General features: G+C 54.0%; 6 protein-coding genes across 6 annotated transcripts; 3 read left to right on the forward strand and 3 right to left on the reverse strand.

Moving 5' to 3' along the window:
- Positions 1–7: 7 nt before the first annotated feature.
- PHACADRAFT_254332 (uncharacterized protein) lies at positions 8–2,260 on the reverse strand. Its single transcript, XM_007394701.1, has 6 exons — positions 2,136–2,260; positions 1,950–2,066; positions 1,853–1,903; positions 1,684–1,801; positions 1,479–1,619; positions 8–1,418 (listed from the first exon to the last, which is right to left on the reverse strand). The coding sequence occupies exons 1-6, from the start codon at positions 2,182–2,184 to the stop codon at positions 317–319; spliced, it is 1,578 nt and encodes a 525-aa protein (XP_007394763.1). The 5' UTR covers positions 2,185–2,260; the 3' UTR covers positions 8–316.
- Positions 2,261–2,784: 524 nt separating this feature from the next.
- Positions 2,785–4,828, reverse strand: PHACADRAFT_93074 (uncharacterized protein; the record flags this gene model as incomplete). Its single annotated transcript, XM_007394702.1, has 6 exons — positions 2,785–3,105; positions 3,169–3,366; positions 3,421–4,291; positions 4,335–4,433; positions 4,484–4,700; positions 4,753–4,828. The coding sequence occupies 6 exons, from the start codon at positions 4,826–4,828 to the stop codon at positions 2,785–2,787; spliced, it is 1,782 nt and encodes a 593-aa protein (XP_007394764.1).
- Positions 4,829–5,595: 767 nt separating this feature from the next.
- On the forward strand, positions 5,596–7,623 carry PHACADRAFT_93132 (uncharacterized protein; the record flags this gene model as incomplete). The annotated part of the gene is made up of 11 exons (XM_007394703.1): positions 5,596–5,728; positions 5,786–5,918; positions 5,976–6,164; positions 6,217–6,365; positions 6,416–6,531; positions 6,628–6,705; positions 6,758–6,947; positions 7,000–7,084; positions 7,138–7,251; positions 7,301–7,444; positions 7,497–7,623. 11 exons carry the CDS (start codon positions 5,596–5,598, stop codon positions 7,621–7,623), a joined length of 1,458 nt encoding a protein of 485 aa, XP_007394765.1.
- A 175-nt stretch (positions 7,624–7,798) lies between these two features.
- PHACADRAFT_183503 (uncharacterized protein) lies at positions 7,799–10,900 on the forward strand. Its single transcript, XM_007394704.1, has 7 exons — positions 7,799–8,316; positions 8,380–8,430; positions 8,486–8,751; positions 8,807–9,418; positions 9,476–9,703; positions 9,760–10,027; positions 10,085–10,900. Exons 1-7 carry the CDS (start codon positions 7,914–7,916, stop codon positions 10,456–10,458), a joined length of 2,202 nt encoding a protein of 733 aa, XP_007394766.1. The 5' UTR covers positions 7,799–7,913; the 3' UTR covers positions 10,459–10,900.
- Positions 10,901–11,219: 319 nt separating this feature from the next.
- Positions 11,220–12,875, forward strand: PHACADRAFT_254338 (uncharacterized protein). The gene is made up of 3 exons (XM_007394705.1): positions 11,220–11,267; positions 11,339–12,394; positions 12,452–12,875. Exons 2-3 carry the CDS (start codon positions 11,594–11,596, stop codon positions 12,788–12,790), a joined length of 1,140 nt encoding a protein of 379 aa, XP_007394767.1. The 5' UTR covers positions 11,220–11,267; positions 11,339–11,593; the 3' UTR covers positions 12,791–12,875.
- Positions 12,876–13,040: 165 nt separating this feature from the next.
- Positions 13,041–19,620, reverse strand: PHACADRAFT_208107 (uncharacterized protein). The gene is made up of 28 exons (XM_007394706.1): positions 19,358–19,620; positions 19,001–19,304; positions 18,681–18,944; positions 18,455–18,628; positions 18,294–18,398; positions 18,189–18,235; positions 18,027–18,141; positions 17,362–17,979; positions 17,272–17,302; positions 17,082–17,217; positions 16,983–17,028; positions 16,908–16,935; positions 16,761–16,850; positions 16,659–16,699; positions 15,932–16,603; positions 15,599–15,878; positions 15,376–15,544; positions 15,119–15,324; positions 15,031–15,066; positions 14,775–14,978; positions 14,621–14,723; positions 14,446–14,567; positions 14,337–14,390; positions 14,080–14,286; positions 13,877–14,025; positions 13,554–13,815; positions 13,384–13,496; positions 13,041–13,327 (listed from the first exon to the last, which is right to left on the reverse strand). The coding sequence occupies exons 1-28, from the start codon at positions 19,426–19,428 to the stop codon at positions 13,181–13,183; spliced, it is 4,794 nt and encodes a 1,597-aa protein (XP_007394768.1). The 5' UTR covers positions 19,429–19,620; the 3' UTR covers positions 13,041–13,180.
- Positions 19,621–19,959: the final 339 nt, after the last annotated feature.

Here is a 19,959-nt window from a genome sequence, read left to right on the forward strand (position 1 = left end):
ACTTTTTCTAAACGAATGTCGTATATTGCTGCCTAAGAATTACAAGGGAACGTGGTATTGATCATGAGCAGGGGGAGAGGAGGGGTATTACGGTCGGCGGCCGGTTAGTGTTACAGGTAAGCTACATAATACAAGGGTAAAAGGGGGTATGCATATGCAAGCAGAAAAGCGAAGTCAAGTGTTTATGCAAGCAAAGAACGTGTACGATGATTAACTTATTCAAGAGCAATGCAATCCGAGTGTAGAGAAGTGACAAGATAGAAAAAGGCAGGATTGCGCAGGTAGAATGATACAGCGTTCAACGTACACATAAATATTAGCGGCGGCAGAGTGCAAGCACGGGCCGTGATCTTGGGTATGATACCCAGTCTATGCGGTTCATGAGCACAACAGTCCCCATAAACAAAGCCGGACCCCACGCGACGAGCACGAGCGCCGCGTGCTGCGTTCCGAAGGGCGTAGGTGGATCATGATGTGCAAAGATGTCGACGAGCGACGTGACAGCGCAGACGACGAGCGATGCGGCGAGGAAGAGCTGGAAGCACACCACGCGCAGCAACGGTGGGGCCGGGTCGGGTACATCATTGAGCCAGGGCGGTTGGCCAGACGGCGAGCGGCGGATGCGCGGGAACGGCGGGAACGTTGGCTCGTCGTAGCCGCCCTCTTCGAGATCGTCATAGCCAAAATCTTTGCTTTGCTTGAGCGACGCATGTTCTGGGTCATAGGCCCAGCGCAGCGAGCCCGTCGCAATATTATCGCCTTCGACGTCGTGTTGTACCTCCGTTATTGATCCATCGTCCTTCTCATCCTCTAATGTGGGTGGGTCAGGTGACGGAGAGATATTGACCACGGTTGGCTCGCGTGGACGGTTCTCTGTGCGAGAAGGAGAAGAGAATATGATAGGTGAAGGCGCACTGCGGTACGAGCTGTTTCTACTACGATTCACCTCACGGAAGAGAGACCCTCGCGCGCTTTGTAGGCTCGGCTGCGGGCTAGACGGGTGCGAAAGCTCTTGCGCGGGAGTTACTGGGGGACTGGCGAAAGGCAGGTGGTATTTGGAGTGCTTCGCCTGTGAAAGCGTGCGACCGGGACTTAGTGGAGGATATGGGTTCTCAGAATCATTTGAGGGAAAGAGCGTCTTGGGCAGATTCAGCGCAGAATGAGTGTCTATTGGTGATTCCGAGAGGGCATAGTCGAAGGTGTCGGTCACCCGAGGGCGATACTTGGGCTCTCGGTGTCGCAGGCGTCGAGTGGGAAGCGAGGTTAGAGAATCATGAGAGTATACCGTACGGGCCGTAGAGATGGTCATTGGCTGGGCATGACGAGGGTAGAGGGTGTGAATGACGATCACGAGAGATAAGATGACGGAAGGGACGGCGAAAAGAAGAGAGGTGCCCGAGTAGCCTACAAGACGGACCCTTTGTCGGAGATGAAGCGTTTAGCCCGAGTCTGGAACAACAAGAATGGTAGACACACACCATGGAGGGCTAGACGCGTCACAATTGAGACCGTCCACAGGCTGTACGGCATTCAGACTCAGTAGTAGAGCAAGCTGCACGGCGAAGACTGCCGCAGGGAATACGGCAATTATGACCACTCGAGACAGTCTACCGGACATTCTGCGGTGGGGTGGGAAATTTATATATGAGCTCTCCCAGTGCGTGGTATAGACTCCATGCATACCTCTGTAGCACTTGTCCGAAAGCCCTGTCGTGAAACACGTCGGCTGCGCTCCTCAAGGACATGGCGATGCAGCACCCAGCCAAGCAGGACCAGCAGAGTTGCATGAGGCCTGTTTGTACTGTTACAGAACTTAATGGACGTCATTTGAAGCCAGTATGGTGGAACGTACTGATACAGAATGTTCTAGGCATAAGGAACGGATCCATCTTCCAGATGAGCCCTGCACCAATGTCAGATCATATACACACTGTCCGCTCGTTACCTACCTAGACAAAATACCCCCTGGAGCACGGTGTCGACAACACCATATATGACCGGAATCCATGTCCCCTTCGCAACGGTCCTCGGGAACGCCGGCAAGGCAACCCAGCTGCTCAATAGCCCTGTACAAGAGGAGAGCGTTATTGGATGTGACTAGTAAGGGTCCCGCGTCGGCTCCGAAACTAGCATACCTGAGAGTGAAAGGGCGAACCAGACGATTTTGAGCCCGTAGGGGAGCATTACAAGACCGAGCAGAAGGGACGCTTTCTGCGACGAGCGCAGGCCACCGTCGACTTTGACCTGCCGCGCAGATGTGGTGGAGTAAAGGAAAGGGACGAGAGGGCGAATTTGCATCCGCCGAGGACACACCAGAATCTTTCATCAGAGCGTGTTCGCGAAGAAGCAGCTCGACCAGGTCGAATCACCTGGCCTGCCTTCTGCGGCAAGTGTGGTCCTGCACATCACCCAAGGTGCCGCATGCCGGCCGCGGCCATCAATGACCGCTCGCTAAGCAATTCCGGGACAAGTGTGTCTTGGTGCCATCTGCGCAAAGCAGCGGACACCAGATGGGTTCGAACACTCACAGGAGATGGCGTCACGTCTCTTCAGACGGATCCCCGCAGGCTTACCTGGGAAAAACAACCCGGAATCAGAGCAGGACTAGCGGTGAATTACCATTGCAGCGAGCTAATCATGCAACATATTTCCGTAAGGCTAGCCCACACCCCCGTCGTCCTCCGCTACGCGCTTCGTGCATAGCAACGTCTGCAAATGAGGTATCTGAGTTGCTGCTCGCGGAATAAGAATCATCCGCGTGCACGCGTACGTACCGCCCTCTACTCATTCGTTCCCGACTTGGGATGCTTCTGTTGCCTGCTGCGTCTCCCCTATCGCCGCAGCATGTATGGCCGCCCCAATTCCCGTGGGGTCGCCTCGGCCTTCGACGGAATCCTGGCTGTCCTCTCTGGCGGGCGGAGAGAGGACGTCCGCATCAGGGGCGCACCACTCCATCGACACCACGACGTCGATGAGGTGCGATCCGATACCAAGCGGAAAGTCGATTTCCTTGCGCGTCAGTGGATAGACGGTGGGCTGCTGCGTTTGTGAGCGCGGGTGAGCCATGTGGAACGTGGGTATAAACCAGAACCACCCCATGAAAACCTGAGCAGCAGCAACACGTCAATCACCCAAGGCAAACGGTGGCGGCAGTCTGACACCACATACCTGACCGATATATAGTTTCACCCGGACCTCGCGGTGGGCATCGAGCACAATGCCGCTCGTATCCTCCAATGATCGTGTCGCATCCTGTATGGAATCCTGCTCGGACTCGACCGTGGGGCTCTGCTCATCACCCTCTAGACCTGACTTAACCAGCGTCCAGCTGTCGTCCGATAAAGGGCGCAGGACGTAGACAGCGATCTTACCCTCCTAGTAGAGCCCAATCAGATACAGCTAAACGCGAGTCTAAACCACAATCAAACTGCGTACCTCCGACAGCTGCTTCTGCACGCCATCTCCGTTGACGGTCCCCAGGCGGGCGAACGGCCGCACCATCTTGCCTTTGTCCCACTTCGCCGTCGCAAACATGTCCGTGAGCTCCCCGTCGGGCTGATGTTGCGATCCGGGCTTGCGCACGCCCATATTACCGTCATCAACGCGTGTCGTGCGCTCCCACCACTCAAGCGTGTCCACGAGCTCGTCGTCGTACCGGGCGAGGGACGCCCACACCTGGCTCGTGCTCCCCGCGAGCTTGCCCTTGCCCGCCCGGTCCATCAGCGTGCTCGCCGCCTTGATCATGTTCGCCTTCACGCCCGATAGCTCGTGCATGCGGATCTTGATCTGAGTCAGGTGCACCTTTGGCGGAGGCTCACGTTCGGACTCGTTAAGCGACCAGAGGCCATGCGGGCCTTGATGTGCGATCAGCAGTGACCAGTAGTACAGCCAGCGCCGTTGGCTCGGTATGCTTACGCCCTGCTTTGCTTTCTCGGAAGACGACGACGGCGGTTTCATGCGGCCCGCAGTATGTAGTTTCAGAACGTCGTCCAGAGAAGTGGCTGACGCAACTCTGGAAACTGTAGTCTTATTAGTAAGCTTCGCATCCAGCACATCGTTCGAAATTTCATTTTTAATCGGGTCTGACGTTGTTGAAGACGCGTCTGAACGGGGCTCTACATCAACAGAAGCATCGATGTCGGCGGGCATGACGTTCATGAAATCTTCAGCGCGCTGTTTCGCCTTCTCTTCAGCAGCTCGGCTGCGGCCCATGCTCGGCGGCCGGGGAAGATCCGTGAGCGTAAGCAAGTACGTGCAGGCCATGGTGCCCGACCTTCCCTTGCCGGCTGCACTACCTTGTTAGCAAGCGCATATAATCAACATGCAGACGTAACTTGCCTTTGCAATGCAGGACCGCGACACGTTCAGGCGATCCGTCCAGCCATGTGCGCATTTCTCGTGCGATTAACGGCAAGATAGCCAGAGGAGGCGCACTGCGCGTATCTCAACATCTATGCGCCATACACACACAGGACTGACTCACTGGTGGTCTGGAAAGGGATATCTGCTGACTCTATTTTCAAATACTTGAGACGGGTACGAATTCTCTTTGATTGGGCAGAAGTTGAAGATCCAGTAGTTTGCCCCGTGGCGGTGGTCCAGGAACTTCTTCGCGTCCTCGCGTCGGTTGCGGTACAGGCCTTCAAGGCCCGCCGCAGGGAAGCCCATGACTATGATCCGATCTGTTATGTATGCTAGATCTACGTGGGGGACATGAAATGGACTGCTGCAGACAAGGACACGTACACGCACCTAGTTCCAAGTCCAACTCCTCATCCCGAAATCGTGCTTTCTTTCCCGACACGAGTCGTCGCACAAAGTCTGTCATATCTACAGCAGCAAACTATGGCGTGGGACAGGTATGTGCAATAATAATGCAACGGCCTTTAGCTGATAGGCTTGTCGAAGTCGTCCTGGACCAAAGGAGTCTGCTGAAAAGCTGCAGATTGTGGTGAGGTCATCGCGTGCGCCGAACTCGTGATAAGAGTATCCGCAAAACGTTCTCTGCGCCACGTATCCGTGATGCCCCCACCAAATGCACTCCAGAGGCTATTCAGCTAACGCTGTGACGGAAGGCATATTTGCGGAGGAAATTTAAACCTGATAAGATCGGCCGAGCCTCAAGACGACTGGATGAGGCCTGGGAGGTTGCCTGACTCTGATGTGATCAAAAAGTGATAGGCGCCAGAAGCAGCAGTTGAGTTAGAGTAGGAAGCCTTTTGGGGAAGCCTCGATTGGCTTTGCCTGCTTTGTCCCTGCTCCTGGTCGATGTCTTGGCTTTGCTATGTAGAGACCGCAAGCCGGACAAGACTAGTCGACAGGGTTTGCGCGGGCGTACCGTGGTGATGCCGCTCTCGGACAGACTATCGCGTCTTATTCCGAGTCCCGACACGTTTCGCTTCGGCGTTCGACATTCAGGTGCACCCAATTCCCGTGGGCCAGCCAATCCTTCGCCTATACTTGGCGCCTGCAGGCCTACTTAAAACACTGCGAGAGCGATGTGTTACAGAATTTTCGTTTGCTTTCCACGTATCCGGCATGTTGTCACTCGCGGACATTGCCGCCACCGCCGCGACGGGACTTGTATTTGCGTTCATGTTTAATTCATGGCGCAGGAAGGCGAAGCACCTTCCTCCTGGGCCACCAGGTCTGCCATTCTTAGGCAACCTGCTGCAAATTCCCAGCACGAAACAATATGTTACCTTCCAGAACCTCGGCAATATATACGGTGAGTATTTCGGTTAAATCTAGCTTGGTCGCAGGCTAAACAGCAAGCTGGTGGCAGGTGACATCACGACAATTCGCATGCTAGGAAGCAATTTTATCATTCTTAATTCGCGCAAAGCTATATTCGACCTCTTTGACAGTAGATCGCCTATCTACTCCGACCGGCCTCGCGTGATTATGAGCTCGGATTTGTACGTGTTGCCTTTTTCCTTTGAAGGTGCGCGCACTTAGGGACTGGCTCTGTACAGGATCGGCTGGGATGGCTCGGTTATATTGGCTAACAACACCCCTCACTTCCGCAACTGCAGGAAACTCATGCGCAAAGGTCTTGGTCCAAGCGCCGCGCAGAGCTTCGTACCCTTTTTGAACCGCCAGAGCTCACTCTACCTACGAGATCTGTTGAATAGACCAGAAGCATTCCCTGATGTCTTCAAGCGGTGCGTCACATTAGAAATTCTGGGTCACAGCGTTGCTGACAGCCTCTCGCAGGAACGCAGCGGCCATCTCGATGAAGGTTGCGTATGGCTATGATGGCATCACGGAGGACGAGGATATGTATCAGCTTTCGCACGAAGCTAACCGTTACTTTGAGGAGACAGCTGTAGTTGGGGTGTGGCTTGTGGACATCCTTCCGATCCGTACGTCACACCATATACGCCCCAGTTATGAACTCACAATGCTCATGCAGTAAGATATGTCCCTCAGTGGTTCCCACTTGCGTCCTTCCAGCGATATGCGGCACGCGCAAAACCCGTCGTCCTTGAGTGCATTAATAAGCCTTTTGAAGAGACGAAACGGCATATGGTCGGTGCGTTCTCTTGCATGCAACTAGATTGTGTGCTGATATCTTGATAGAAATTAGGAACAGCTGGTGCATCCTTCACTTCGATGCTATTGCAGCAGGCACAGGGACATTTGGATATGGAAAACTGCATTAAGTACTCGAGCGTGGGTATATCCCTGGGTCAGCTGGATACGGTACGTTTTTCGCCTCCGCCCACACCATCCTGTGGTCATTGTTGGGCTCCAGACGACAGCTTCGCTCTCGTGGTTTTTTATGGCAATGGCTTTGCATCCAGAGGTTCAAGCTAAGGCGCAAGCTGAGATCGATAAAGTCATTGGCAATGAGCGACTCCCGCGAGTCGAGGACAAGGAATCGCTGCCGTATGTCTCGGCCATCATGCAAGAAGTGTTTAGATGGCAGCCACCTGTCAAAATGGGTACGAAAAACGGTTTTTCTGGACCCCACCTCTCACGCTGATTATCACTCAGTGGTACATTCCGCGAGCAAGGACGACGAGTACCAAGGCTACTTCATTCCAGCCAAGACGCCGCTGATAGGCAATATCTGGCGAGTGTTCCCCCCGATATTGCCTCTGTCCTTCACTGAGCTAAATCGCGGTACAACAGGGCTATTCTGCACGACGAGAACGTTTATCACGACGCCGACAAATTTATCCCGGAGCGGTTCATGGAGGAAGGAGCACCTGACTGCCTTACTGACGTCTTTGGCTTTGGTCGACGGTACGCGATATCAATTTCCCCGCGAACTCTACTTACATGTGTGTTCCAGCATCTGTCCGGGGATGCTCATTGCACAGCCGCATATGTTCGTGTCGATAGCAGTAACACTGGCAACGATTAACATCACGAAAGCGCATGACGCACAAGGAAACGTCATTGAGCCCAAAGTCGAGGACACCCCCGGAGTCGTCAGGTAAGTTCTAGAACTTATCGTGCGTAGGCACTGCACCTAATTCTCCTCGTAGCTTTCCCGTACCGTTCAAGGCTTCTCTGCAACCTCGCTCTAAAGCGGCTTTAGATTTGATCCAACGTTCCGTTGAGCACTCCAAGACTTTACCGGAGAGGTTAGACGTCTTTAGTCTGGATGCATAGACTTATTTAGCTCGCGTCGGGTGATTATGCTACGCGTCTGCGTTGTGTTCCGAATATATTGCTCAGTTTTACGTTGCTCGTGATTGCGCCTGCGACGGTCGAACGCGGTCATTAAGGAGCGCGGTCACCTGACGAGTCGCGATAGTTTTCGGACAAATGGTTCTCACGCTCGCGTGGCGGTCGACTTCGACTCCAACCACGACCATCTCACCGACTTCTCCCACGGATACGCCTCTTCCTCATCGTCGGCGCCGACGACGACAAGACCGACACCACCGATAACGACAGCAATGCCCCGTCACTCTTTTCCGCTTCCCGTCGCCTCTGCCCCGACGTCGCCGGCCGTCGCGCGCAGCAAGCAGGGCAACCCGCCGGCAACTCCTCAGCGCACTCTCCAGCGAGCGCACCACCGACAAATCAGCGCCTCGCCGTATACGCCCATCAACTCACTCTCCACTCCATATACCCCACACAGCCTCCGCTCGTTCTCATCATCGAACGTCTCGTCGCTCGCTACTCCAGCATCGGTTGCGGAACACCACCGTCAAAACGTCCCTGTTTCGCCTGAAGATAGCTTCAGGCACAAGGATAGAAAAAGCTGCGCAGACATCGCTGGCAATTGGCGGGATCGCGCTGGCGAAAACGACATAAAAGTCCGTCTAAATGAAGAGTCGCAATTCGCGGACGACGAAGGTATGCATATATGCGCTACAACTGCACCTGAAGTCAACTATTCACATGGTGTATTGCACGTAGGCGATGATGGCGTTGATCTTGACGGCTCCAGTTTCTTCTCCGTCGACAAGTGTAAGCTTGGCTATGCTTCGGCATCTTCCGTTAACTAACTGCTCTTCGATTCAAGCTCTTCTTCCTGCTCCTTTCCTGTCGTCTCAGCGCCGTGGCCGTGCATTTACCACAATACAGCCTCCCGTGGCTGCGTCTCCTCTCTCTCCAATTCCCAACCCTCAACTGTCGACCCCTGCCCGCGCTTCGATTGTGCAGTCGTTTACCCTGTCACCTGCCTTCCTCAATACCCCGCCGCCAAACCCCGCACTCTTTAACAAGATTAGGCTTCGTGGTACCGTTACCGATCCCGCACATACTCGTCGAAGACCCGTTTTTGGACAAGTGAGCATCGTTCCGATATCGCGACAGTTTCCAGCTGACCCAGCTCGGTTTTCAGGTGAGCGAACTCTGTGACATCGAGGAAGATGATTATCTGCTCCAGCCTCCCGCATTTTTCTCTCAGGCCGCGGCCCAAGCACACTCTCAGACTCTGCCTCTTCACCTGCAAGATCCGTTTGACACTTCTGTTTCTTCAGATGCAATGTACTACGACGCCTATTCGCTCCCGGCACTTCTTGAGACACAGAAACAACTTGCCACCCCTCCATCTCCTTCCTGCTCGGTCTGTGGTACCTCCAAGGGCTCCCTGGCTGTGCTCGAACCCTGCACCCATCCTCTATGCTCGGGGTGTCTCACGAGTGCTCTGAATATTGTTGGAGAGAAGGACATGGAGTGTGCGGTCTGCAAGTCAAAGGTTCTCGATTTCAAGCTGAAGAAGATGGAGGATGTGCCCAACTCCCGTGCCGCCAGCGCCGTTCGCATGGGTGACGACGATATTGACGCATATAACCAGGCCTTTGCGCTGCCGAACGATGGTGGTGTTCAGGACTTCTTCGGTCACGTTCAGGGCGCTTCTACTCCAGTGGCGCGGGCTCGACCTCTCCCAGGGACGGCTAGGATCACCAAGTCAGACGACAAGGTTGTCCTTCGAATCGATAACGTACCATGGGTGCGTTATATCCGCATGTACTCACTGTCCCTATCTGAACCCACGCAATACTGACAGGACATTACCCCTCCGGCTATTGCTGCCTGGCTCAAGCATCCTGTTGAACGCGTTCATGTCCTGCTCGATCGCAAGGGCAAGACGCTCAGTCATGCGTTTGCGGAGATGGCCAGTCCTGAGGCAGCGAAGGCTGCGTTGAGAACATCTCAAAACTCTGTTCTGGGCAGGGGCAAACGCGCTCGTGGGGTCACGGTCACACGAAGTAATCAAGAGGAGCTAATGCGGGCAGTGAGTATATGTGTCCATTTGGTCATTCGTATACGGCTGATGCAATCATCGTGCAGCTCTTTCCGTCGTGGCAGGGTGTCTTCGACGGCTCGCGGCCCTCACTGTCTAGTTTGAGTAACGAACATGTTATCGCCGCCTTGCAGCATGGTCTAATCTCCGAAGCTGACCTCAAGTCCCTTATGCATTTGATTCGCTCTCCGGATAGCCACTTCCTCAAGGTCCCATCTCTTCCCTTCCACTCGCTCATCAGTATCCTGTCGAAGTTCCCTACGGATGAGGATAGCCGTGTTTTTTGGTCTGGTAATCTGAGAGACTTGCTCTATGGTGCGACTTTTTATTTGTTTTGGAGGTGCGCGATACTAACTATCTTCGTCTTCTCAGAGGTCACTCACGCTGCGGTAGAAGCTCTCCTTGCCCGCATTGAGGATAGCCCCTTCTCCGATTGGGCTAATCTTGCCGCGGAGTTAGTCCGCGCCGCCATGAGCTGCCAAGCCTTCACCGCCGAGCAGATGAGCAAGCTCTCTGATATCTTGGAAGCCGTGCTCCCTCCCGCCACCTCTTCCCCTGCTGTGTCCCACGCTGCGTCGCCTCAGAGATCCAACAACGCCTCCGCGCCTACCGCACCACTGCAGAGCAGTCGCAAGTTTAATACTGTTGACGAAAATATCAAGCCTTACGGAGACCTCGCTAAAGAATTCGGCGTAGACGCGCACATTGTCGAAGCACTCGCACAACGTCTCTCTCAGTTTGCATAATGACCTCCTTCGCACCCCATGCCTGCCGGACTATATCATGCACAGGATCGATCGCATAGCTTTCTCCCAATTCAATCATTCGCTTCGTTTGGCCGGAATTCACACAACAACTGCATCAGTTTTCTCCTGCATTCGCATCTCCAAAATCATCACTCACGGATTTTACCCCTCCTCAGTGTCATTAAGAGTGTCGCTATCCTATGTCCACCACTTTGCAGTCGCTCGCCATTCATGTTCCAGCAGCAATCTCTTTCTCTCCACCTTTTCTCCGTAACAATCGTTGTCCATGATGTTCTCTCTTCCCGCACTCTTTCGCTCTGGTTCCGCTATGGTCTGTTGTCGTCTTCCCGCTTGTTTTCGGGGTAGTAGAAACTTTCTTTCCAGTCCTCCACTACCGTGTACAAAGTGTAATATCCCACGTTTTCTGTAATGTCTACGCAGCAATGCCAGGTGCCTTTGCAATGCAAGGTTTGGAGAGCAACACATCGAGATAAATTCTGGTCAGGCTGACGTGTTCGTCTCACGCGTGATCCAGCCGCGGAGCTGACGTCCCCTTTGTTGCACTACGACGTGAAACGGCTCCGGAATTGTCCTGGAGTCATTTTGTCCGGCTCAATTTAGGAAGTGGATCAGATCGCCACGAGGCCCTCAAAATCAACCGCGTGAGGGGATATATAACACCGCCATCTACTTGCAATCATCTACATCCGTTCTGTCCCTTTATTAGCACTCCATTCCCAAGTCCATCAACATACATGGCTCCACCGGGGCCACTGGCACGTCGTAGCCCGTCTACGGACAGACAAGCCGTGAGTCAGGCCTTACCGTCGAACATAGTTCAACATCGATGCTCAGCATCGATATCATCGCGTGCATATAGCTGCTCAACTGGGACATCCTCGCCGAGGTCATGTCGTTCGTCCCTCGCGCGGACGCAAGTCGGATGGCGCGCACGTGCCGCACACTACTCCAAGTGGCCCCGCGGTACCTTTTGGCAGGCACGGTCACGCTACCTTCCGGACGGCAGTGTCGGTCGTTCTGCAAGTTTATGTTGCGTCCCGACAGGAAAGACAGTTTTCGCTACCTCCGACGGCTCAGCATCTCGTTGGCATTCAATGTGATCGGACAGTGTGGCATGTCCTTCGGCACTGTTTTCGCCCAGGCCACAGAGCTCGAGTGGCTTGATCTCGGTAGGGGCTCCGTCCTTGACGAAGACGACCGCATTTCCGATGCGGTGGCGGCTATGACGAAGCTGCGGGTCCTGCTTATCCAGAGTCCTACTCCCACAACACTTAAGACGTTAAAGGATATGCAAGCACCTCTGACCGCAGTCGATGCAGATTTCTTCGGCTATAACGGCCGGTGTAGGGATCCCGTCGTCGTCTTTTCCCCCTTCAAGGAGTCACTGGAGACCATGAAAGTAGCGTCGGTCCACTTCAGCAAGCCAGACGTGCGGTACCACCGCGTCACGTCTCTCACAGCGCAAGACTGCCACAACGTCCACTTGCTGAACATGGTTCGATGCTTCCCCAACCTACAGGACCTGCACCTGGAGGTTGGACAGGGCGCCGTGTCCTCAGAGTGGTTCATAGATAGTCAGAGATCCCAGAATCTAGAGGCACGAGCCCAGGTCGTCTGGCAGTCGCTTACACGTCTCTCGGGCAACCTAGTCTGCCTGTACACACTGGCCCTGTGCCACAGCGTTGATCACCTCTGCGTGGCATCGTCTATGCTGACGCCGGCCGACGAAGAGCGACTCAGCGCCGTTCTCCGAGACCTGCGCGGTCTGCACAGCCTCTATCTCAAGCTCAAGGCGCCCGACTTCGACACCGCGACCTTGGATAGAGCCCTTGCTCCGGTGAAAGCAACCTTGGCCGAACTGATGCTGCGCCTCGAATACCGCGGGCGGAACTACCGCGAAGTTCCCGCCTATACGGTGAGCTTCTCGTCAGGATAGTGGTCTCGTTGAATTTACTAACCTGTTTGTCCGCAGAACGCAATGATCGAGTCTCTCTCGGCTTTCCCGCTTCACACGCTGCGTCTATGCATCAAATGGTACTACAACGGTCCAAAAGGAGATCCTATGTTTGACTCCAACTTCAATCACTTAAGCATCGCCGAGCATGCCATGCGCTGCATCGCGAGCCTGCGGTACATCTACGTGGAGATCGAGCCCACCGCTACCGAGTTCGACATAGAGAGTAAAGTGGAAGGCGACGGGCGACTGGTCAGATTTCTTCAGCCGCTCGAAGAGCAATGGAGCCTCGCAGACCCCGACGCTCTGTTCAGCAACGATTTTCTCGAGTCATGGTGGCAAGTGACTGGCAGCTGAGCGTGTGTGGATATCACAATCGTGTTTCTAGTATGCTTCTAGCGTGTTTTCGTATGGCTAGTAATTTTAGTGACTGTGCGTAAGCCGTAAGTGCGAGCTGGTGCCGTTGGGCGAGACGCCGTGTCTACCAGGCCAGCAGCGAGCACCGAGAGCAATCGGTGGCCTACTGGTGTCAGCTGGTCATCCTTCTTGTGCTAGGAGTTACTGGGTCTGTCTCGTGATTGCCTTTGGCGTTACAGTTCGAGTCACAGCCAGGACGCCTGAGGGCACTTGTGGCCCAGCGGGAGAACTAGTAGCATATCAGGGTATCATACAAAGCCTACAGAAAGTACAGAAGCAACTCAACAAGACGGTCAATATAGCACAAATGGCACGAAAAATGATATAGAGTTAGGGCCGCGCCTTGCCCTCCGCCATCGCATAAAGCGTCTCCTTGTCCGCGCTCTCATCCACGAGCGCGCGGAGGAAGCTTCCCTCCTCCCGCAACAACACCATGGGTGCATCATACTCGACGAGGCGACCGGCGTCAAGCACCATCTGCGCGTCGTCAGTCAGCGTTAAAAGGCAGAGGGGGGAGGATGGGTGCAACTAACAATTTTGTCATAGTCCATGATCGTCTGGAGACGGTGCGCGACGGTGATGACTGTCACGTCACTCTTGAGCTCCGTGCGCAGCGAGGACTGGATGACCGCGTCGGTCTCGTAGTCTGTTCATTTAATCAAGTAAGTGTATGGATCTACCGAGGTTCATTAGGTGGATGCACCAATGGCTGATGTCGCCTCGTCCAGGATCAGCAGTTTGCTCTGGCGCACAATCGCCCGCGCGAGCGCGATAATCTGCCTTTGCCCAACCGACAGGTTCCCACCTCCACTTGCAACCTCGATGTCGAGTGTGATCCTGCTCTCGTCAGAGAGCTTCTGGAGAGAGAACAGACCGGCGGCACGTAGCGCGTCATTCAGCGTCGCGTCGTCGTACTGGCCGAACACGTCGAGGTTGTGGCGCAGAGACCCACTCAAGAGCTCGGGCTACATACACGCAAATATCTGTTTCAGGAGAGTTCCAATCAAGTGGCGCGCAGATACTGACCACTTGTGGGATTATAGTGATGTTCGAGCGCAAGGCGTCCAAGTTGGTAGACTTCGTGTCGAGGCCATCGTAGATGACCTTGCCCTCTGTGTAGATGCACCGCAGAAGAGCGAGCGTCAGCGTGGATTTGCCTGAGCCCGTACGACCGACTGCGCAACAGCGTGAGCAAAGCTTCCGAGACCTCATGGAATAAAGCCGCGCACCAATCCCGACGCGTTCGCCAGGCTTAGCGTGGAAAGTGACATCTTGCAGCACCTTCGGACCATCCAGCGAGTACCGGGCGGAGAGCTTCTCGACCCGGAGATCACCACCCGAGGGCCAGTACGCCGGAGGCACGCCCTCGGGTTCAGGCTCAGGCTCATGATCAATGTCTACGTATTGCTTAACACGTTCCAAGCTGTTTCCATTCACTACGAGGAGGCTCAGCGACGATGCACTGCAGCAGCGAAGGGCGATTTACCTTCCAATTCGTTCAAGAGACGGATAAACACCTTGACCAAGTCACTGAAGCCCGCTGCGGATGTCGTCAGACAGAAACTCTCATTCGGTGATCCGGGCCGAATACGCACTAGCTTGGCTGATGACAAAACCAACCACAGAGGGACTCACGCCTATTGGACCATAGATAAAGTAAAATGCGAGAGAGGCCGTGTAGAGCTGCCCGAGTAAGTCGAGACGGATTCCGATCCATCTATTCGCGCGCCGATCAGCGGTATAAGGTACGGGTAGGAAGGGTGCAAGTACCGGTTGACATTGTAGAACGACCTGGCGGCACGAACATATCGGTCTATGCGCTCATGAATCATGATCCTGAAGGTCTGCTGGGCATCGTAGGCTCGAATAGAGGCTTTATATAACCATCAGCACAATGTGGTTTAAAGAAACAACAGCTACTCACTGAGACCGGTCATGGCACTACCAAACACGCCGAGAACAGGTGCCTTGGCAGTCGACATTTCACGCTTGACCGACAGCTGGGCTTTCATGTACACCTCGCCCAGGAAACCGCCAAACCCGGCGATGAAGACTGCTGGGAGGAGGAAATACGGTGTGAAGATACAAACTGCACCGACCTTGATCGTGCAGGTGAGCGCGATCTGGACTGGACACGATTCTTAGCTAAAGGAGCGCGAGCTGAAGAAAACGAAGCTCACAAACGTAATCGAGGGATTGAGGAACCGGCCCATCGACTGATTGCACGCGTGAGCATCCGGTACGACTGGCACAAATAGGGCTGCTCACTGGCTTGGATGTCCTGAGTGCAACGGGTGGTTACGCGCGACATCGGTGTGACGTCTAGCCACCTGAAGGTGCTGCTTAAGAGGGACTTTACGAGCTTGACATGGATGGCGCGCGAAGCGCGGATGCTCGCGAAGGTGTATATCAGCTGGGCATATACGTGCATCATGACCATGCCGCCAACGCAAGCACAGTAGATGCCGAGGTAGCTGAAAGTACTAGTCAGTAGATGACAAGAAACTTGTGGCTTTCGGACTCACAAGCCGACGCGAACGCCACTAGGATCTTGCAACGCGTACTGTCGAGCCCAGTACCCAAGCCACCACATCTCGAGAACGCCGAATACCTCTGCCATGCTCGAGCCGAATATGTACTGTATCCAAAACAGGAACGGAAATCTTCCTCCAAGACCAGCCAAGAATAGCTTGACTGAACACGTTGTGTCAGCTCTATTTAATTGAATCCGGAAGAAACCTGACATACACGCTGCCCAACTAACGTGACCGACTTCGATTTCTTCAGCGACAACGAGTTTGCCTTCTTTCTTCTTACCGGGAGCACCAGGATCCGCAGGACCGGAAATAACAGCTGTCACGTCTTCAGCTTCGTCGAGCTCAATAACCTCCTCCTCGTGCTTGAACTCTTCTTCGAGCTGCGCATCATTCATCAGTGCGTCGCTCACTGAGCCTTGGCCAACAATGTGTCCGTCCCGCAAAGATACCACGAACTCTGCGAGCGGACTGGCCATGGCTACATTGTGCGTCTACGAATATGAGGTTATCAAGTGCAAATCGGGAAATAACCCTGAAAACACACCACCAAAAGCACAGTACGGCCTCGAATCAATTCGCCTTTGAAGCACTTGTTCACGATCCACCGAGATGTGTGTACGTCAAGTGCAGCGAGGACGTCGTCCAGCAACAGCGTCTCCGCAGACGAGTACACAGCCCGTGCAAGCGTGATCCGTGCCTTCTGCCCACCACTCAGCGTTAAGCCCTTCTCGCCGACCTCAGTCGCGTCTCCAGCGTCGAATAGACTCAGATCACGCGTCAAGCCGCATTGGTAGATCACCTTCTTGTATCGCTCCTCGTCGTATGGTGCGCCAAACAGGATGTTCTCCTTGATGGTTTCATTCTGCACCCACGACTCTTGTGCGGCATATGCGATACCACCTCCGCGTGGGAGGCTGACCCACGCGTCAGGGCCGAGTGGGATGTAGTGCATCTCTCCGAGGAGGGCCATGAGAACAGACGTCTTGCCGGAACCTGTAGGTCCTATGATGAGATTGAAGGCTCCTTTCTTGAAATGAACCTCGTCGTCGATGCGCAAGCGGAATGTCTGGCGCGAGGGTGTCAGTGTGCCGTCATCCTTCTCCTTACTCCAGGAAAAGTTGGCACGTCCAAATCCGATGTCATTCTTGTGTACCTCGGAGGCGTCAGTCACGACCTCTTCAGCAGGGGTCTCGGTGAAAGCGTCGAGCAGCTCTGTCTAAAGTACAAGCATTAGAAGCTCTAAAGAGCATGCGCTGCGAAGTATCACGTACACCACGCAAGAAGTCCGTGACACGGCCCAGAGAGACGTTGGCTGCGATATGGACTGGTTAGCGGGACTAGCTACTATGTAGAGTGTTCTACTCTGTACTTACCGGTAATACACATCGGAATGAATTGAATGACCCTGGACATCTGGCTGCGCATCATTTCGAAAGCGGTTACTGAAGAGAAAACAATTGAAGCTAATGATACAACATGTAAACCAATAGCGCCTCTTAACGGACGGCTTGCTGACGCACCGGTCAGCTCGCGCTTCATGATGAGAGTCTATGGCAATATTAGCTATCACGTCAACCAGGGCGGTAAGTACTTACATAGACGGCGTAGGTAACGACCATGTGAGCCAGCGGGATACAATAACTGCAACAGTATCATTAGAGATAGCTATATATACCTTCGGGATCGGGACTTACTTGACGCAGCTGTTCGTCACACGAAGGACCTTGCGTTTCCATATGGAGTTGAGTTCGTTCTCTCGTGTGTCTACGACGATCTGATTGACACGCGATTCCCAACCAAATAGCTTGACCATGCGCAAGACGCTCATGACTACGACGATGTCTAAGTCAGCTAGACATGTGCAGCTCAATGGCTATTGCTTACCTTCCGTGACACTTTGTACACGACCGTCCGTCTAAAGGACACAGATAGTGTGAGCATAATGACAGCGCAACGCAACCCGATCAATCTCACAGCTTTCATCTTTTGCTTCTGCACCCCTTGCATGAGCGACGCTACCCACGTTGGGACAGGCAGCAGCACAATCATCACAGCTAGACCGACAAACGAACTCCAGCCGAGGACCTGGTACAGGAATACCAATCCGAATGATAACAAAAGCGGCGCAGCCAGCACGACGACCAGAAATTCACGGCCGCTCGTGACATTGTCGAGATCGCTCGTCACGAGATTATTGATCTTGCCTGCTAAGTTTCTGCCTTTCTTCACATCGCCCTTCTTGCTATCCTTCTTATCATCCTTCTTGTCTTCTTTCTTACCCTTGTGATCGTCCTTGCCCTTGCCTGGCGCTAGCGGGACCACAGTCGCGGTGGTCGTGGTGGAGCTCGTGCCAGCGGTCGCAGTCGAGGAGCCCGTCTCGGCGCGTGAGTGAACTGTCCTGTCGTCGCCTCCTTCGGAGGCGTTGTCGGGAGTGGCGGAGCCCTTCGTGTCACTACCTGAGGAGCTGGACGGAGCGGACGCTTCTTTGACATCAGCCTCTTTGTCACCAGTCTCAGCTTTGAAGCGGATACGGAGTGCGTGATCAAAGACTAAGGAGGTGACAATTGCTTGCACACGGACAAGGGTGCCAGTCTGGAGTCAGGTTAGGGGTTGTCTATGCGACGAGGCTGTATGCGCACCGAGAGGAAAAGATAATATTGGGAGACAGTTGCCTGGATGGCTGGCCCACCACCGAGCCATAAGATCCAGACCCAAGGCTTGACTGTTGCACCTTCACCATCAGTCTCGAGGTAGCTGTACAATGGTGAACAGTTGGCTACCGCATGGCCGGAACGACATACTGTAGCAGCCGGTTGGTACCAATAGGCACAGCAATGGCAGCCATGGCCTAGCAGACAACCCGGATGAAACAAACGCGGGGTCAAATCCACTTAGCAAGAACATACGAATATGATGAGCATAATGCTTTGAAGGATGAGCGACCGGCGGAAAATAATGATGAGGCCCCAGAAGAGATGCCGCTTCTTGGCTCCGGAAAATGTGTCTAAGCTCTGTATTGGCACAGTGAACGTCATAGTTGCCATACGGTGCGCATAAGATGTCTTACTGGGTAGGCACGCTTGATCAAATTCTGAGTTTCATCATAATCGCACAACGGGGGCAGCTCGTCCGCTGGTAGATGAGGGATGCGGTAGGCTTGCCAGATTGTAGGGTCGAGCCAGATGTATGTGATGAAGAAGAACAGCGAAGCCGTTTGTTCCGGACTGGGTATCCGGGGTTGCTAGGAGGCTATCAGTGGCCGTCTTTGAGCCTTAGAAGAGGCGTCCACTCACATCTGAATTGTACGGAACGTACGGATACGGTTCAAACATTGGCTCTATTGCACCCACGAATGCAGCAAGTGCAAGTTTTGTCCACAGAAATACTCCTTCATGGCCATCTTTTGGCTGGAGTGCGAAGGTCATCAATGGCCAGACGTCGCGGTAGGCATAGACGGCCAAGATGGCGAATGTCACAAGTGACAAGTGGAGCGAGTATGCCAAACCCCGCTTTGCAGCGCTGAAAACATTGAGGACGGCCAGTAGAGATGCATACGCCTGATAACGAATTTGCATCAGGAATTATTACCTTTCAGACAGGTTGGCTCGCTTACCAGAGCCGCGACCTGGGCAAAGTCGACCCAGAACTCGTTTCGACCAAATTTAGCTGCAGAGAGTAGTGTGAAAACAAGCAAAGCCAGGACACCAGCCAGTCGGGCGAGTTTGAATATAACGATGACTGCTCCGCCTCTGCGCGCGAGGAATCCTTCCGAGTCTGCGGATGGTGCCTCGAATTTTGGAGCATTAATTCCAACCAATCTTCGGGATGGCTGAGAGTTCCATATAGAACGAGCTACGAGTACGAGCAGTGAAGCTGCGGCGACATAGGACGGGAACACTCGTCTGTCGAGCCAGAACCTGCCATGGCAGTTAGTCACATGAACCGTTCCGGCGCTTACAAGCGATTTCACCTCTCTCTGCCATCGCCACCACCCGTGAACGTGGAGGACAATACTGTCTGGGGCTGCCCCCTGTAGTCCATCGCTGCGAGAAGCGAGTGAAAAGGAAGACACGACGCGCGTGCCTTGGGACCCGCAGCAGAGTCTTTGCGTTATGTGTGTGGACACATCGCTATCAAAAGCGGCGCCTGTGATAGCAACTCCCACATGCTCCCACTGTTCTGGCACATATCGTCCCCGACCGCATGATTCCTTTGATACACCGCCCTTAGAATAGGGGTGTTCAGAGTTCGCTTTGAACGCGTTTTGGACTCGCTTTGATGGCGATTCAGACGATGAAACGGAAACTCGAAGCGGCGCGGTTTCGGGGTTTTGAAGCGACGATTCGGGCTGAATCGTGCTGAATCGCGTCGAATCGAGGTCGTTCGTCGAAGCGGCTCCTGAGAGCCGCTTCGCACGCCGCTTTTCGCTCGATTCAAGCTCGCTTTCCAGACCAACCCGCTTCGCCCCGTCCTTGGCACCCCCCTCCCCCTCCTCCTGTGCTATTTGCATCAATTTTGTAATAACCCCATGCACATGGAGTAGTGACAGTGGAATCAATTTATATTCATATT

This window comes from Phanerochaete carnosa (genome assembly GCF_000300595.1).
Source record: "Phanerochaete carnosa HHB-10118-sp unplaced genomic scaffold PHACAscaffold_4, whole genome shotgun sequence".
Lineage (NCBI taxonomy): Eukaryota > Fungi > Basidiomycota > Agaricomycetes > Polyporales > Phanerochaetaceae > Phanerochaete > Phanerochaete carnosa.

What these genes read in the sequence shown, in the direction of transcription:
- PHACADRAFT_254332 (XM_007394701.1), bottom strand. Translation starts at nt 2,184, where the DNA reads ATGCTCCCCTACGGGCTCAAAATCGTCTGGTTCGCCCTTTCACTCTCA. An exon ending in CCAGGGGGTATTTTGTCTAG is followed by an intron (nt 1,904 to 1,949) that starts GTAGGTAACGAG and finishes ACATTGGTGCAG; the next exon opens with GGCTCATCTGGAAGATGGAT. An exon ending in GCCTAGAACATTCTGTATCA is followed by an intron (nt 1,802 to 1,852) that starts GTACGTTCCACC and finishes GTTCTGTAACAG; the next exon opens with TACAAACAGGCCTCATGCAA.
- PHACADRAFT_183503 (XM_007394704.1), top strand. Translation starts at nt 7,914, where the DNA reads ATGCCCCGTCACTCTTTTCCGCTTCCCGTCGCCTCTGCCCCGACGTCG. An exon ending in GCAATTCGCGGACGACGAAG is followed by an intron (nt 8,317 to 8,379) that starts GTATGCATATAT and finishes TATTGCACGTAG; the next exon opens with GCGATGATGGCGTTGATCTT. An exon ending in AAGAGGAGCTAATGCGGGCA is followed by an intron (nt 9,704 to 9,759) that starts GTGAGTATATGT and finishes ATCATCGTGCAG; the next exon opens with CTCTTTCCGTCGTGGCAGGG.
- PHACADRAFT_254338 (XM_007394705.1), top strand. Translation starts at nt 11,594, where the DNA reads ATGTCCTTCGGCACTGTTTTCGCCCAGGCCACAGAGCTCGAGTGGCTT. An exon ending in GCGAAGTTCCCGCCTATACG is followed by an intron (nt 12,395 to 12,451) that starts GTGAGCTTCTCG and finishes GTTTGTCCGCAG; the next exon opens with AACGCAATGATCGAGTCTCT.
- PHACADRAFT_208107 (XM_007394706.1), bottom strand. Translation starts at nt 19,428, where the DNA reads ATGGACTACAGGGGGCAGCCCCAGACAGTATTGTCCTCCACGTTCACG. An exon ending in GGTGGCGATGGCAGAGAGAG is followed by an intron (nt 19,305 to 19,357) that starts GTGAAATCGCTT and finishes CTGCCATGGCAG; the next exon opens with GTTCTGGCTCGACAGACGAG. An exon ending in GCATTATGCTCATCATATTC is followed by an intron (nt 18,236 to 18,293) that starts GTATGTTCTTGC and finishes GTTGTCTGCTAG; the next exon opens with GCCATGGCTGCCATTGCTGT.